The sequence below is a fragment of the Mustela lutreola genome, chromosome 7, assembly GCF_030435805.1.
Source record: "Mustela lutreola isolate mMusLut2 chromosome 7, mMusLut2.pri, whole genome shotgun sequence".
Lineage (NCBI taxonomy): Eukaryota > Metazoa > Chordata > Mammalia > Carnivora > Mustelidae > Mustela > Mustela lutreola.
In genome coordinates, this window is record NC_081296.1 from 142,723,556 (window position 1) to 142,742,069 (window position 18,514).

The 18,514-nt window shown below is 39.3% G+C and overlaps 1 protein-coding gene across 9 annotated transcripts in view; it reads left to right on the forward strand.

The window, feature by feature from the left end:
* UNC79 (unc-79 homolog, NALCN channel complex subunit) overlaps nt 1-18,514 on the forward strand; it is a 240,367-nt gene that overhangs the window by 187,204 nt on the left and 34,649 nt on the right. For all 9 annotated transcript variants that reach the window (XM_059182968.1, XM_059182961.1, XM_059182963.1 and 6 more), the window contains 6 exons: nt 94-206; nt 295-380; nt 1,291-1,464; nt 4,670-4,738; nt 7,712-7,822; nt 17,527-17,631. In XM_059182968.1, the coding sequence (XP_059038951.1) occupies nt 94-206; nt 295-380; nt 1,291-1,464; nt 4,670-4,738; nt 7,712-7,822; nt 17,527-17,631 (658 nt within the window). The remainder of the gene's footprint in view (nt 1-93; nt 207-294; nt 381-1,290; nt 1,465-4,669; nt 4,739-7,711; nt 7,823-17,526; nt 17,632-18,514) is intronic.

Here is an 18,514-nt window from a genome sequence, read left to right on the forward strand (position 1 = left end):
TGCCTGACCTCTAAAAAAGGAGGTTCAGAAAAACCTAAACTCATGCTGGGTGCTCCATGAGTCCCTGTCTTTTCTCTCCCTGTGCGACCCCAGCATGATGGTTCCTGGCAACGCGGCGGGGGTGGCCAAGCAGTTCCTGCGCTGCATCTTCCATCAGCTGGCCCCCAACGGCATCTTCCCACAGCTGTTCCAGAGCACTATCAAAGGTAATTCCTCCACGGGGAATCCAGCTACCACAAACATGCCCGCTTGCTGAAGCCCAAACACCACTAAATCTGACTGTTGACTTTCCAGATGGGACTTTTTTACGGACCTTAGCCACGTCTCTGATGGATTTCAATGAACTGAGCTCTATTGCTGCTCTCAGTCAGCTCCTGGAGGTAGGTTCGCTTTGAGGACACCTCTAAGCCCCGCCCTTCCTGAAGTCACGGCTGAGGAATTAATTCAGTCATTTAATTTAAAAACTAAATTTATGTTACATACAAAGATGTCAAATTCATCTCAAATAATTTAAATGCTTAAAATTAATTTGAAATAAAAATTGCCAATGCACAGAAGTGTGTCCATGGGATATGGCTGTTTTATGTGGATTTACTATTTATTTAAAGCTTCTGGACACCCTCAGCTCAGGGGTGGATAGGCAACTGCGAAGCACACTCACTTCCGTGTGAGGCTCTCAGAAGTTGCTGTGGGTAGAGTGGCGCACAGTGTATCGCGAGACTTGGAATCAAGTCTCAGCTTCCTGCTTATTTCTTGTATTGTGAGGATTGGATTCAAGTCCTGCATCTTTGTTCCATCATGAGACTTGAATTCAATTCTCGGGTCCACTGCTTATTCGTTGTGTCACAATGCTTGGGTTCATATATTTGGTCCCATGCTTATTATCTCTGTCCCTTAGCTTGGAGGGTTGACAGGTGGCTGTAGAGACTTTCCTGCTTCTGTAGTCATTATGCTCAGGCTTTGGCCAGCAGAGTTTCCAGCAAGCATCATTCATTGTGTGTTCTTAGCCACTAACCACGCTAACTGCAAATCCTTAAAAGATGTTTTTTATTTTTTGTTCGCATTTCTCCTTCTCTCACGGAATTAAAGGTCACAGTTTTTCCCAAGTGTGTCTGAATTTGTTGATTCTTCTCTGTACTCTTCCTGCCAATTACAATGAATAGACTGTGTAGACACACGACACACGTTTAAACCGTGAATATGTGATTTTTAAGACTGATCTTCGACAAATAGCGATCTGAATCCCCACGTTGTTTCAGCAGTTGATTCCCTATGCTTTTGTGTTTTTAGGGTCTAAATAACAAAAAGAATTTACCAGCAGGGGGTGCTATGATACGCTGTTTGGAAAACATTGCTACCTTCATGGAAGCTTTGCCCATGGATTCACCTAGCAGCCTCTGGACCACCATCAGCAACCAGTTTCAGACATTTTTTGCCAAGTTGCCTTGTGTCTTGCCCTTGAAGGTAAGCTGAGTCCGGGATTTCAATTTCGATTAGGATCTTACGTTTTGCCAACCATCTGCTCAGAAAGATTCAGTGTTTGATAAAGGGCTTACAGAATCTCTGTTAGGCACCAAGGACAGAGTACTATGTAGGTTGTGCTCTCGAAATGGTACAAACTACAGCAGTATGCAGTAGGCATTTTGACACAGTGATTTCATGTTTTTCAGTTCATTTAAAAAAATTAGATATTAGTAGATTATGGAAATATTTCTCAATAAATGTCTAAGTAAATAAAAGCATAGTTTTGTCTAAAAGGAGGCTAGACATACAATGTAAAGCTAAGTTTCAGAGAACTATTTAAAGGGAGGTGACTGTTTATGTGTTTGTGAATAAAGTACTTGAAAGACCAAGTTGATACTGTATTTCTGTGTGGCTGCTTTACCATCACCAGCCCCCCACTGGAGCCACCCTACCATCCTCCAAGAATACACACGAATTACCTAGCTGTGAATCTGGTAACCTAAGGAACATTTTCAACATGAGCCCATTGAATGCAAAAGCAGAACTCTATACTATAAAAGCTGGAAGAGACCTATAAAAACTATCCCATTCCAATGCCCCCATTTTCCAGATGGGGGGGGGGCTGCAAATTCAGAGAGGTGATGGCAGTGTAAGGATTAAAACTCAAGTCTCTTGACTCCTGGTTCAGTATCTGTTCCACTGACAGACTCCTAGAATCCTTCTATGGTAGGGGTAAATTGAAGGCATTCAGTGCGTGGTAGGGAGAAAGGAGGTGACTGGTAGTGGCCATTTCTATGTCTCTGAGCCTCATTTGCTCCACAAGCTTTTTATGCTTTATGCAGATTGCAGAAATAATCAACTCACAATAAAATCAATCACTTGTTGATCTGACGAGTGAAGTTACATATTGGCAGCACTATTTCTGAAATGAGTATTGCGTGTACGAAAAATGTTTTATAAAGACGAACCACCCTTGATAATGCCCTTTTTCAAATTAGCAGATTTGGAATATATGATCCCAAAATAAGGTCTGTAAGGGTACTTCAGGGACCCTTAGCTTGATGTGTGCTGTTTTCTTGGAGTTTAAAGTTCCCACGAAAAGCGGGAATACTGAGATCTTTACCGTCTCTCACATCCTGTGGTCGTGTCTGCTTGCCAAGCTTGAGTCGATGAATAAATCCAAAGAAAGAGGTTTAGCACTGTACTTAGAAACCGTGTATGTATATAGATACCATACATATACCTGCAGGAAATCAAGTGATGCATTTTTAACATGGCCCCATAGAACCTCCCTCCAACCAAGAGCCACTCAGGGCTACTCACTGCTTAACGCCACATACTTGGAGAGAAGGTAGGTTAGGCATGGCAATTTCAAATGCCTATAGGTGGATGCTAGAACCATAATGTTTAACTTTTATATTAAGTTAAATATTTAACTTGATCACTGACCAGTTGGAACCCTTGTCGCCACCAAACAACTGGTAAGCCTCATTTGTAACTATCAGTCCTGCCCATAGGGACCTTGACTGCAAGGTTAATGAGTGGAGTGATTTAAGATAATACAGAGAACCAAGACCCTTGAGAAACGGGAAGCACCAGTCCCTTCTAACGAGTCTGCGTCTAACAAGTCCCTTCTAACATGTGCTACAACCCACCGCCCAGTTGTCGTGTGGTAATGCAGGCCTACTATTGCTGCTCTTCCCATGGTTTTGAAGATGATATTTCCTGATTTTTAAAATACCGTGGGGACCCTACAAACAGCCAGTCTTCAGCCCCTGCTTTAAAGCAATGTAAATGTCACATGAACTCTGGCGGGTATTGAACAGATTAAATAGACCAATAGTACGCTTACAAGCTACCTGTAAAAAGCTTTCAGAATTCATGTAAAAACTGGCCCTGCTAGATCCAATCTGGGCACTGCCTCTGATCGTCTTCTGCTTTGTTTTTACTCTCTGGGGAAAGCAGGGAGCCGTTGAAAAGCCTTCTGTGGTTTGTTCTCATCAGTTCAGAGAACTGGCTCTCAGTCTGCAGTGTAGGTCAGTATTCCGGCAGGACTTGCTGAAAGCAGGATTGCTGGGCCTGATACTGAGAGTTTCTGATGCACTGGGAGTTTAGCCTGAGGATCTGCGTTCTCTCACAAATTTCTAAGTAATTCAAGCTGCGAGATCACCAGCTATATTTGGAGAACCACTGGCTTAATTTGCTATCTTCAAAAGTTAGTATGATGCACAGCTGCAGAGAATCAACTATAACCTGCTATTGTGATATGTTTACAATGTTAAATAATATTGCTTATTTTTGTTGTAACATTCCCCCTGCCCCGCCGCCACCACCACCAGTACATTCAATTTAAAAAGTACATTTGATGTAGAACGTTGCCCACATACAACTCTAACAGATTTGAGAGGCATAATTTTTTTCTTGTAGAAGTTTTCTGCTTTTTTTTTTTTTTTTTTGAAGGTTTTTGTCATGTCTTTCAGTAGCAAAGGAAGGGCAGATGAGACTGGTTTTTATTTGGACTAATAAGCCTGATGGTTTTAAATAGATCTGAGTAGTTTTTTTCCCCTGGAACATGGCCTTTGATAAATTAGTGTATCTCTTTAGAGTTGGACATAGTTGATATCCACTTACCCATTTATCTGTCAGTCTGTCCATCCATTCATCCATCCATCCATCATCCATACATCCATCTGTTCAATTCTTTCTCCATCTCTCTGTCTGATTTAATTTTAAGAATATATCTGAGAAATAATTTAGGTGCTATGCTTAATTATTTAGTTATTTAATATTATTTAATTAACAGTTTAATTAAGTTTTTTAAACCTGAGAATGATTTTTTCAACATCAATATATGACATAGAAAACTAAGGAGGCAGCTATATTTGAGACTTTTTTCCCCCTAAAATAAAGGCTTATAAAAAATACATGAAGCAAAAGATATATTAAGAAGGGTACTGGGGCGCCTGGGTGGCTCGGTGGGTTGAAGCCTCTGCCTTCAGCTCAGGTCATGATCCCAGGGTCCTGGGATCGAGCCCCACATTGGGCTCTCTGCTCTGCAGGGAACCTGCTTCCTCCCCTCTCTCTCTCTCTGCTTGCTTCTCTGCCTACTTGTGATTTCTCTCTCTCTGTCAAATAAATAAAATCTTTAAAAAAAAAAAAAAAAAAGAAGGGTACTGACTTTTACTCTCTTCATATTTGTTCACAGTGTTCTTTAGATTCCAGCTTGAGAATTATGATTTGCCTCTTGAAGATACCCTCTACCAATGCCACAAGGGTATGTATTGTATGTTCCAGAAAAACAACCCATTGCTTATTTTGTTATTTTTTAACCTAAAAACACAGACATGTAGTAATACTGAAGAAATAGTTACTGTGTACTGAATGTTTCACTTTCCAACATGGTCAAAGTGTCTAGTATGAAGAGTTCTAATACATCACAATCTCATTTTTACAATCGGCCCTCTTTGTCCTGGGCTGTGGTCACCAGTCCGTCCTCTATGATCTAGGTGATCCTTCCAAACACAGACTTTCCTGCCCTGGTTCCTTGCTTAAACATCTTTGATCGCCTCTCATTTCTTTTAGGAGAGTGTCCAAATTCCTTAATGTGGCATACAAGAAGGGACTTCATTAATTTGCTGGCCTACCTTTCTAGTGTCGGCTTTGGCTACTTGTCGCCTACCTTTCTAGTGTCGGCTTTGGCTACTTGTCCCCTCCCCCATGCCTCCTGCCTTCTTCCGGAATCATCCTCATTATCATCAAAACAACAACCGCTGTTTGTTGAGCACTTACCATATGGCAGGCATTATGCTAACTGCTTTATGTTTATAATCTTATTTAATTTCATATTTCCTTGCCTTGGCTTCGGCCATTTCCTCTGCCTGAAATGCTTTATGCTCTTGTTGCTGAGATGAACTCTTTCTCATTCTTCCAGATGAGAATCTGAATCCCATTTAAATTAAAAAAGTGAATTGGAATGCTCTGAAGCAACTTTCTCCTATGTCAGACCCCACAATACTTGATAGAGCTCTCTATACTAACACTTACATTGTATGAAAGTCTCCCCAGTGAGACTGTGAGCTTCATGAAGGCCAGCTCTGCATTTCATTCACCTCATTCTTGGGCTGGGTTATATACAGTGTTTCTGGGCTGTGTTATATACAACGATGTAATAGTCTGTATAGCAGTAGTTTCTAACTGCTAGTTTCATACCAAGAAGCCACATCCCCAATAACTTTATACCTTGACGGTGCTTTCATAAATGAATAGCTTATGCAGGAAAGTTGCAAAGAGATCATTTGGTTTAATTTGATCACTTAAAGCTAAGGACACAGGCTCAGAGAGATGAATTGTCTTGGCCAAGATTACACAGCTCGTTAGTGGAAGGTTTGACACTTGAACATAGATCCTTTGACTCCAAATTCCCTGATTTTTCTGTTGTACCATATTGCCCCATCACTATGTTGCTTTGCTGGATAGAAGAACAAGTTTCTATATGGGTGTGAATCCAGGTTCCTTTTTTTAGATGAATAAAGATACATTATATAACCAACTGGAGATACAGTCCTGTCACCATTCATCCATCATCAATATTTCAAGGCAACAGTGTTTATATAAAACAAAGAATACTAAATCAGCAGTACTATTTCAAAGGGTTCCTTTAACAGTTTTTATATAGAAAGTGCTACACAGGTTTCTGTTGGGAATAGAAACAACAACAAAAAAAGAATTCTTATTCTCAGGCACAACTAACATGTAACAAGTTCATTTTTGGATCAGTAAGGAAAAAGCACCCCCCCCTCAACTTTCATATCCTTTGATTCAATCATTCTTTTTCTGGGATATCTTCTAAGGAAGAAAATGGCATTACAAATTTCAGACAAAACATATTTATTGGGATGTTATTTATAATGAAATGTGACAATTGTGGCTATTAAAATGAATGATTATGAAGAACTAAATCATTTTGGAGATTTCTTATGTTAACAAAATGAAATTGACGAAATGTAGGATTGCATATGTACACAATTTCAACGAGGTAAACTGGAGTGCAGCAGGAAGGGAGATATGTAAAGTGCTATCACGAGGTGGTGGGGTGACAGACTTTTACTTCCTTATCTGTACTTTCCTGTAGAGCCAACCTTTGCACGCTGAGCATGTTTACTTTTATAATCCAGACCATCAGGACTGCGGAGGTTGAGAAGTAGTGGAAATCATGGCATGGCAGTCTTTTGGAGCCCAATTAAAATTCTGTCTTCCTTAAAGAGCAGTTCTGACTTTGGAAAATTGCCCTGGAATTTGGATTTGAATTCTATTCAAGAGCAGTATGGCCTTAGGCGAGCTCCAGAGTTTTGATACAGGTCAGAGGGAGCACTCACTGCCTCCAAGTGCTTTACCTACATTACTTCCCCGATTGCCCACAGCAACACTAATGAGGTGGAGGTCCTGCTTAGCCTTGTTTTTACAGAGGAGAGAACTAAGTGTGGAGAGACTGAATCACTTATTCCAGGTCACTGAGAGCTAGAGTTTGAAAATAATTGTGTGGAATCATGAGCTTGTGTCATTAACTGTTATAACAAACTGTCTCTCCAGGATTGTCATAAGAAATTTGAACAAGATAAACTATATAAAAGCACCCAGCTCTGACTGACACTTAGTAGGTGCTCAATAAATGTTTCTAAATGACTTTAGAGAGCAGATGGATCTAAAACTGATCCTTTATGGGTGGGATTCAGATGGAGAAACCAAAGCTGGACCTTCGTGATAAACACTGGCAGGAAGCTGGGTCGGGATAAGTTTTATCTAAGCTAATTGTGCTTCGGACTTACATGCAGGATGGTTTGGGCTGTTGAACAGAGATGACAGGTTTTGGAGGAGCTGGATGGAGGAGCCCATTGATACCTACAGATTCTGAGAAATAGAATGGAAAGTCCTCATACAAATCTCACAGCGTCTTGATTGCTCGGGGTGGACATGAGGATAGGATTGACGGTGATAAGGTTTATAAAGGATGCCACCTGGGAAAATGGATTTCTTTTTGGAGCAATAAAATGATTAAATCTTGCTTTTTAAGGCATTGAAGGCCCGGTTCTATTCTTGTTAGACCAACAGAGTTGCTCCATAACTACCAGGAAGCAGATTTTAAATGAAAGAATGATCCCATTAGTTAAAGTACCAGAAGATTTTAAGACTTTTTTTTTTTAATGAAAGAATCAACAATTGATTTTATTTGGCCCCAATCTTATTGCAGAGTCTGTTGGAGCCATTTTCAAAACTGCTCAGCTTTGTGATTCAGAACTCTGTCTTCACTCTGGCCTACCTGGTGGAGGTGTGTGGTCTCTGTTACCGAGCTTTCACAAAGGTAAGCTTGCCTACATGTTTGTTCCCTGGAAACTGGAAACTGTCAGGAACATTGTTTCTAAACAATGTCAATGCTTGTTAGGTTAATCCCGTCAGTATAGTTAAACCTGAGCAGTTTACTGAGGTCTAATAAGTATCATTGAAATATATATATATATTTGTATATTGGAATATATATATATATTTGCATAGAGCGTTTCCATATATATATATATATATATATATATATATATAGTACCTCACATATGCACATTTGGAGAAATGAGGGTCATATGATTTAGAAGAGAAGAGATATTGTAAATGAAATGAGCAGGTGGTCTAAATGACCTCTGAAGGTCCTTTTCAAGTTCACCATCTCGTGATTAGTGGGCAAGCCATCACGGCATGTCACTTTCATACCCAAAGTAGAAAAATATCAGCCTGTCATTTGTAAAATCCCTTAGAGTGCTCCTTAATTCTCATCACTTGTCTGTCTCCCCAGTTCTGGGTTTTTGGCTTCTGAGATTGTAATCTCATCTTTTGTCATCTTGCCTTCATAATGGTTTCTCTATTGCATTATCTTTCATCTCCCCTGGCCCACTACCGAGGAAGTGGAAAAGTACTGCTTGCCCCGTGCACATAGCAGCCTTGTTGGAGCTGGGAGACGCTATCCTTATGGAAAGGCAGGGCCAACTGGGAGCGTCTCTGTCCTTAAGAACAGTATGCAATGTTCCTCTTCCAATTTCCAGATGTTCAACTTTATTTTCGGTGGGGTCTGCTCCTGTTGTTCCTCCTTGAACATTCAGAATATTCCTTTACTCATGCTGTCCACTTGTATAAGCCTTTTATTTTCCCCATTAAAAAAAAATCTAATTTTATATTAAGGCTTTCATTCTATTTAAAACACTCTTGTCTTTTTCTTATGATCCTGTGTCCATTCTACCATGTTAAGTGTTCCATGATAATCCTCTCTTTAGTCTTTCTGATTAGAAATTATTACTTTGCCCGGAACAATATGTTTTCTAAGTATCCAAAAAATAAGCATTTTTTCCTCTTTCAAATCTTTCCTGAACTTACTTCTTTTTGTTGTTGTTGTTCATTTACAACAATAGATCAGTACACAGTAGATCAAGGCACAGTATCAAAAACAATGAAGACATATACGAATTCAATGAAAAGAAGTCATTTTGGTGTATTTAAATTATACCTTTTTTAGAGGAAAAACCATAATAAGTGTGTGCTTCCCATGCTGTGCACTACAAAGATTGATTACAGAGGACCTTCCATTATTTTGAAGTCAAGATATTCCTAGTTTAGAACACTCATTATACATTAAGTGCCTTCCTAACCAGTCATCATGTTAGTGGCCTCCTGACTTGCTCTTGCCGTCTACCCATTCCCAGGCGTCCAACTCCAACGACTATTTTTGGTAGGAAGCTTACGCCTCGGAGTCTTTCCATCTTCTTCATGGGCAATGGGAAGCTATTGGAAATAGTTGAAGAAAGAACACTGTCTAATTGAGCCTTCTCCATTATTTAATCAAGAGAAAAGGCATGGAAAAGTAAGGGCTTTGGAGAATTTTCTTCCTGGCAATCTGGCCGTCTAGATAGTTGAAAACTGTCTCACCTGAAAGGATAGAAATGCTGGACAAAATGTAATGAACATGATTGTAAAAGTGAAAGGTACAAAATTGGAGAAGAAATTGAGAACCAGAGTGGTAAGCATATAAGCTGATACCGTAGCAGTCTTGAGGTGGGGGAGTTACTTGTCTTAGGAGCTTAGTGGCTCAAGTTTTGTTGCTTAGATTTGCATATATCTAATTTTATTTATTTATTTTTAGTTGAGTTATACATTTTTAGTTTATTTATTTTAGTTTATTTACATTTATTTTAATCAACATACAATGTTATGTTAATTTCAGGTGTACACCATATTGATTGAACAATTGAACAATTCTATACATTACTTAATGCTTAAATATATCTGTCATCATACAACATCATTACAATAACATCATCACAATTACAACAATATTATTATTTTTTTTAAGATTTATTTATTTATTTATTTGACAGAGAGAGATGACAAGCAGGCAGAGAGGCAGGCAGAGAGAGGAGGAAGCAGGCTCCCTGCTGAGCAGAGAGCCCGATGTGGGGCTCGATCCCAGGACCCTGGGATCATGACCTGAGCCGAAGGCAGCGGCTTAACCCACTGAGCCACCCAGGCGCCCCCAACAACAATATTATTGACTCTATTCTCCATACTGCACTTTTCATCTTATTACTTATTTATATAACTGGAAATTTATATCTTTTAATCTCCTTTATCTGTTTCTTTCATCCCCTCACCCTTCTCCACTCTGGCAACCAGCAGTTTGTTCTCCGTATTTTAGAGTCTGTTTTTTGATTGTTTTATTTTTCATATTCCACATATAAGGGAAATTATGTGGCACTTTGTATTTCTGCCCGACATGTTTCACTTAGCCTAAAACCCTTTCGTTCTATCTGTGTTGTCTCAAATGGCAAGATTCCATTTTTTTCATGGCTGAGTAATATTCCAATGTGTATGTGTCCATCTTGTTTATTCAGTCATTTACCAGTGGACACTTGTGTTGCTCCATATCTTGCCTAGTGTAAATAATACTGCACTAAATATAAGGGTACATATATCTTTTTGAATTAGTGTTTTTGTTTTCTTTGGGTAAATACCCAGTAGTGGAATTACTGGATTTTATGGTATTTCTATTTTTAATTTTTTGAGGAAATACCACACTCTGTTCCACAGTGTCTGCACCAATTATCCTTAGTGGCTTGTGATTTGAAGCCCACACAGAGAAGGTCTTGGGACTGTTTCAGGCTTGGAGCTGGCTCTGAGTCATCCCCAGTAGAAAGTCAGAACCCTTGAAAGGGTATACATTTAGTAAAAGGGTGATTTGGAAAGATTATATTCCTATATAGAGGTGACGAAGAATGGAATCTAAGCCTAGGAACCTAGAAATATTTATAGTTTCCTTTGATAATTAGTAACATGAACCTATCTTTGAACATATTTAGAGTGTGAATTTAAGATACCTACGTACTCTGTGAGCCCCCAGAATGAAAAGTCAAATAACATTGGTACAGAGCAGGTAATAGCATTGGAGTGTTTGGTAGAAGTAAGTTCAAAACCTATCCTCAAACCACTGTGGATGGGTATGACTTCAATCTAGACCTAACACAATTTCCAGAATTACAGTCTTGATGAACACGAATTTACAAACTAAAATTATAAAACACATAAAGAAATAATCCACCATGAGCTAGAGTAGAAATGAATCCAATAATCTAATAATCACAATGAATATAAGGAATTTTTGGATTTTTAAAAAAGATTTATTTATTTTAGAGAGAGTGAGAGAGAGGCAGGGGGAGAGGAGCAGAGGGAAAGAAAGAGATTCTGAAGCAGATCCCATGCTGAGCACAGAGCCCATCTCAGGGCTCAGTCTCAAGACCCTGAGATCATGACCTGAGCTGAAACCAAGAGTCAGAGGCTTAGCCAATTGAGTCACTCAGATGTCCCAGGAATTTTTGGATTTGATTTTTAAAATCCAGCTATGTGTTATTTATAAGAGATACCTCTAAAACACATCTAAAGACACTGTTGAAAGTGTGAAAGAAAAATAGTTTAAAAATATACCAGGCAAATACTAATTAAAATAAAGCTGAAACCAGTAAACAGAATCCAAGTTAAAAAGTATTTCTGTAAAAAATGTTGCCCTGTATTGATAAAAGGAACAATTCTTTAGAAAAATGTGACTGTTCTAAAACTTGTACAGTTAATAATACAGGCTTAATATATATAAACAAAAAATGAATAGAATTACAAAGAGAAGTTGTCAAATTCATACTCATAATGGGAGATTTTGACACATCTCTTTCAGTAATTAATAGATCAAGCAGATAAAAAATGAATAGATTTGAACAATGTAAGGAGCAAATTGAATCCAATAGACATATAAAGAATCTTGAATTCTCCAGTTTGAGAATGTATTTTAGAAAGAACATATACAAAGTAGCTGTACCAGCTTGCATTCCCACCAACAGTGTAAGAGGGTTCCCCTTTCTCCACATTTTCTCCCGCATTTGTTGTTTTTGCCTTGTCAATTTTTGCCATTGTAACTGGTGTAAAGTGGTATCTCAATGTGGTTTTGATTTGAATCTCCCTGATGGCTAATGATATTAAATATTTTTTCATGTGTCTTTTAGCCATTAATATGTCTTCTTTTGAGAAGTGTCTGTTCATGTCTTCTGTCCATTTTTTGACTTGCTTTTGGAGTTTGAGTTTGAGAAGTTCTTTATAGATCTTGGATACTAGCCCTTTATCTGTTGTGTCATTTGCAAATATCTTTTCCCATCCCGTGGGTTGCCTCTTTGTCTTGTTGACTGTTTCCTTTGCTGTGCAGAAGCTTTTTATCTTGATGAAGTCCCCAAAGTTCATTTTGCTTTTGTTTCCCTTGCCTTTGGAGACATGTCTTGAAAGAAGTTACTGTGGCCCATGTCAAAGAGGTTACCACCTATGTTTTCCTCTAGAATTTTGATGGATTCTTGTCTCACATCAAGGTCTTTCATCCATTTAGAGTTTATCTTTGTGTATGGTGTAAGAGAATGGTTGAGTTTCACTCTTCTGTATAGAGCTTTGGAAAAGAGTGTGGAGGTTCCACAAAAAGTTAAAAAAAAAAGTTAAAAATAGAGCTACCCGGTGGCTCAGCAATTGCACTACTGGGTATTTACCCCAAAGATACAGAGCTAGTGAAAAGAAGGGCCACATGCACCCCAATGTTCATAGCAGCAGTGTCCACAATAGCCAAACTGTGGAAAGAGCTGAGATGCCCTTCAACAGATGAATGGATAAAGAAGATATGGCCATATAAACAATGGAATATTACGCAGCCATCAGAAAGGATGAATACCCAACTTTTACATCAACATGGACTGGAGGAGATTATGCTGAGTAAAATAAGCCAAGCAGAGAAAGTCAATTGTCATATGGTTTCACTTATTTGTGGAACAGAAGGAATAACATGGAGGACATTAGAAGAAGGAAGGGAAAAAAGAAGTGGGGGAAATTGGAGAGGGAGTAGAACCATCAGTGACTATGGACTCTGGGAAATATACTGAGGGTTTCAGAGGGGAAGGGTGTGGGGGGTGGGTGAGCCCAGTGATGGATATTAAGGAGGGCATGTTTTGCATGGAGCACTGGATGTTACACACAAACAATGAATCATAGAACTCTACATCAATAACTAATGGGATACTGTATGGTGACTAACATAACGTAATAAAAAAAGGAAAAGAAAAAGCATATACATAACATTTATAAACATAGGACAGGTAATAGACCACAAATAAAGTATTTCATTTCATTTCATTTCATTTCATTTCATTTGGCTCTACACCGAGTGTGGAGCCCAGTGCAGGACTTAAACTCATGAGATCAAGACCTGAGCTGAAATGAAGAGTCAGACACTCAACCGACTGAGCCATCCAGGAGCCCCAGGACACAAATAAAGTCTTAGCACACACTGGGGTATCTGTTTCAGAGACCAAGTTCTTTAATCACAATGCAGTTGAATTATAGATCAATAACAAAGTCATAACTGCACAGAGGTGTTTAAGGGTGACTTAGAGAAAAGCTCCATATCTAAGGGGAGGCTACACACATCTTAGACAGACTACTTTTTATTTGAGTATTGAGGCAGGTTTGTACTGAGATTTGGAGCCTCCTGGTCAAGTCCTCGAGCAGCTGGGATAGGCAACCCCTACGTAGAGCTTCACCATCTCAGAGGGTGGAGAATAGCACACGCACACACATTCCTGGCACACACACGTGTAGGTCGCCAGGCCCTGTCCTGGCTACCACTCAGGGGCCTTTGAGATCTTCTCTTGACTGTCCCCTCTTGTCAGATGTCTAAATCCCAGCCCCCTGCCAGATTCGGACCCTAACCAGGTCCCTTTGCAGGGGTGGGGTGTGTATAGAATGTGTACGTGTGTGGTGCCTAGGGTTTGTGTGAGTGAGTGACCGGGCACGGCATGCGTGCAGCCAAGCCTACTGAGAGCGCGGCTCTGGAAGTGCACAGCGTTTTTCGGGTTTGCAGGATATGTTCATATATATATGTGTTTGTTCTGTGTGTGCGTGTGCCCTCTTTCAAATTCATACAAAGGTACTGGATTAATGGTGTCTAGGACTTGCTATATTTGGAAATTGAAATACACTTTTAAATGATTCATACATCAAAGGAGATAAGAGAATTTAGAAAAATATTTAGAACCACACAAATGTGAAAATACTACATTCTAAATGTTGGGATCTATAGCTATAGAGATATTTAGAAGAAAAGGTGTAGTCTTAAATACTTCGGTTGGAAAAAGAGAAATGAAATGAGCTAACAATTCAAGTTAAAATAAACATAACAGAGTGCCGTAAGATAATTTAAAGGAAGGAAATAATGGAGAGAAGAGCAGGAATTAATAAAATGGAGAACATGACTTCAGTGGAGGATCTGTACAACCAGAAGGGGGCTCCCGAATTAGACCAATGACACTGGCAGAACTTTGGCCAGACCGATTAAGGGAAGCAGAGAAAAGGCATGGATAAAGCATATCAGCAATGCGAAAGGGAATATAACTCTAGATGTATTAGAGACCTTGAAACGAACAACTCTGTGCTCATAAATTTGGAATCTTGGACTGTAGGGACAATTTTTTTAAAAAAATGTGACATATGACAACTAAAAAAAAAAAAAAATGGCTGGACCTCAATGATTAAGGAAATGGAATCACTAATGAGAAACTGTCCCAGTTTTAAAGACAACTTTACTATTAAACACCAAAGGAACAGAGTGAGCTCTACTTTGTGCAAACTAATATAATCGAAAGAAAGACATGCTTCCAACATTTTTTATGAAGCCAGTAGAATTGTGATACCAAACAGACAAGGGCAGTGGGAGAAAGGAAAATTACAGGCCATTTTTACTTTAAAGGTATAAAAATTCTGGATGAATAATAGCAAATTAGTATGTGAAAAATAAAGCCTCCTGGCCCAGTGAGGATTTGCTTGGAATATAAGAATGGTTTAAATGTTAGAATATTGATTTATGTCACCAAGTTACCAGGTTAAAAGTGAAAAAAGTGTATCATTATCTCAGCAGATTCAAAAGAAGCATTCTATATAACTCAACATCCACTCATAACAACACTTGTCAAACTAGAAATAGAAAGGAACTTACTTAGCTTGTTACAGGGTTATATCCAGAAACCTCTAGGAAATGCTATACTTCCTGGTGAAATGTCAATGTAGTCCTTTCAAAATACTAAGTAAGACGAGAACGTCCACTATCACTTCTCCTGTTCATTACAGTCCAGGAGATCCCACTCAATTCAGTAAGATAGGAGGAAGAAATCAAATGTATAAGGACTGGAAAGGAAAAATAAAACTCTCACTTTCCACAGATGATGTAATTATAAACGAACTGAAGAAAATATACTTGTAGACACCTTTTTATAACTTCAGTGAGAGAGTTCAGCAAGGATGCTGCTTACAAATGATTACCTAGGAATCACCCACCTTTAATATTCAGTTACAAATGATTACAAAATGTACTTTAAAAATGTCATTTATTGTGTCAACAGAGAATAAATCTAACAAAAATGTGCAAAAACTTTATGGAGATAACCAGAAAGTTTTACTCAACAATGTTAAATAAATGGAGATAGACCTTGTGTTCATGGTTGAGGACCCAGCATAATAAAGACAGTTAATTCTCACAAAATAACCTATAGATTTACTGTAATTTCAATAAAAAGTTAAGACTTCTCTCCAGATAATAATGGGCTAGATCATTTGAACTTATCTTCCCACTTAAAAAGTTAAAAAAGAAGCGAACAGAATATTTTTTGAAAACTTCAGTGCATCAGAATGCTAACCAGATATTAGATGAATCACCAGGCTAAGATCAGGGAGAGCATAGAAGTGCAGAAATGTGACTAAGAGGCTGAGTTGCAATTCCAGAAGATCCAGGAGGGAAACAAGAGTCAGAATCTAGGACCTTCAAAGAGCGGGGACTTGGTCTGATTCTGCACCACCCCCAACCCCAGTTTGGTCAGGACAACAAAGTAAAGATAACCCAGAGGTAAAATCACCCTCACAGCCATCGAGCTCAGTGTCACACCCTCTGGTGGCCCAAGATAAGATATTATAGGGCTTGTGTGTTAAGGTAACCTGGACCAGGCTAGTGCCTCCAGGGAGCTGGCAAAAAGGAAACAGAGAGCTCTTTGGATGAAGAGAATATTTCAGGCCTCGAATGATTTCTAGAAATAACTTTTTAAATACACCGTTCTGTATGCAGAGCTCATCGGACATACAAGGAAGTAGTACACCATGAATAAAAATGAGGGGAAAGAAAAGAAAGTGGATGCAGACCCATTGGGTCTCTGGTTACTTTGTTATGATCAGGAAGGGACACGCAACAGACTTCTGAGGTGCTGGCCCTTTGACCTTGGCATTCAGTCTATACAAATCCATTTCATCTGCAGTTTTATGTCCTATGTACTTTTCTGCGTGTGTGTTGTCATTGGCAATTAAAAAAATGTACAAAATTAAAAATGATCTTGTGTTCTATTAACAGGAGAACAGATCAATGAATGTTGGTATGTTCATATAATAAAATATAATTAAGCTATTTATTTGAAAGAACTAGAGCTACATGTAACAGTATGAACTAATTTCAAAAATATAATGTAGCGACAAATTGTAAGTTGCAGAAAGAGATGCGCAGTATGACACTATTGTAGAAAATTACAAAGACATGAAAAATAGTATTACATCTTGTAATGAATGCATGCATAGGTAGTAAAAACATATGTGAAATCATGCACCAGATTCAAAATAGTGGCTACTTCAAGGAAGGGAGAAAGAAAATAGAACACCATATAGTTCGTTTCAACAATTTCTGTGATTTTTTTTTTAAGGAGTATGTGCAGGAGTTGTTGGGGGAGGGGCAGAGAAAGAGGGAGAGAGAATCTTAAGTAGGCTCCGTGCCCAGCACAGAGCCTGATGTGGGGCTTGATCTCACAACCCTGAGATCATGGTCTGAGTAGAAACCAAGAGTCAGACACTTAACCAATTGAGCCACCCGGGCGCCCCTCTGGGTTGTCTTATTTATCCTGAAAAACGTTAAATAGAGCAAAATGTCACAATGTGGCCAAGAAGAGTGGTAGTACCTGGTACATTCCGTCTGTTTTTCTGCATGCTTAAGCAGCCCATTTGAAAAGTAAGTTCTTTAGAGAGGCCACAAGACCCTGAAAATCACTATATAAGCTCCTCTCTAAATAAATCATTTCCTTTTGGGAATAAGGCTTTTTGATTTAATTTCTACATTTCTTGGAACTTATCCTTTCCTGTGAGCAAGAACCTAATCCAGTGGGTTCAGTGTTTAAGAGACATCCTATCTTTTTCTTATCCATTGAATTATGTGTTCTCGGTGCTTCTGTAAACTCGTTATGCACACAAAAATGCCCTTTAAATTTTTTCTTTTTCATTTGAATTTTATTTCTTAAGGACAATTCATTATGCATTTTCAAATACTGGTTTTCATTTCCAATCTGTGAACTTCCTGGAAGCTCTTTTGACATAGGTCTGTTCTAACTGAGTTTTTATACAAGCTTACCTTCTTCTCTTTTGTCTGTCTAGGAGCGGGATAAATTCTACTTGTCTCGCAGTGTTGTTCTGGAGCTCCTGCAGGCCCTGAAGCTCAAATCTCCTTTACCAGATACAAACCTCCTCCTGCTTGTCCAGGTGGGTTTCTTCACTTTTTGTAATACTTTCCATGAGATGCACCATGTTTGGAAAAATTAAGGAAGGCGTGGGGGCATATGTACAGATCGAATAATTCCACCCCAAAATGAGAACCAATCTATCTTATATGAGCCGTGACCTAAGTAATATTCTGCACTTGGCACTCCCGCTGGGTAAACAAGACAGAAGGGGCACATTTATTTTGTTCCTACGGTGGAACTAGTACTGTGAGGGACCAAAAGAAGATGGGAACACTAATTTCTACCCTCAAGAAATTAACAGCTGGGTAGATTGCAGGGCAGCTTGTGAACAGCTACCGCACCTGGCAGGGGACTAATGAGGCCACAAGTGAGGACGAGGCTGAGATCTGGTTGCAGAGCCACGTGCATATGGGTGGGTCGCCACGTCTCTGTGAAGCAGAATTGAAGGAGAGGGTGGGCCTGACCATACAGTGAAGTGGCAGGACGTATGGAATCCAGCTGGGGTGGCAGGTGGAGGCGAAAAGCACCAGCACCCTTGGGAGCCCGGAGGCAGAAGGGCTTAAATGCGTACAAGGAAGATTCTGGAGAAATTACTGAGTTGAGGCTCTTGGCTGTAGGGTTGCTAATGAGGGGCTAATGAGGGGCTGAGCCCCTCCATCCCTGGCATCCTTAACACAGCATCTTAGACAAGTATGCAGGTTTTTAACACATAAGATAGGCTCTCACCAGTACTGTGGGAGGAGTTATATATAAACAAAGTCCTGGGGGGTGTTAAGAGCAGGAGGCAACCCATGTCCTATGATGTGAAATCAGGGAAGACTTCATGAAAGAGGTGGCATGTGATGTAGGCCACAAAGGACTGGTGGGTGCAGCCAAAAGTCTTTCCATGAGGTTGGGGTTTA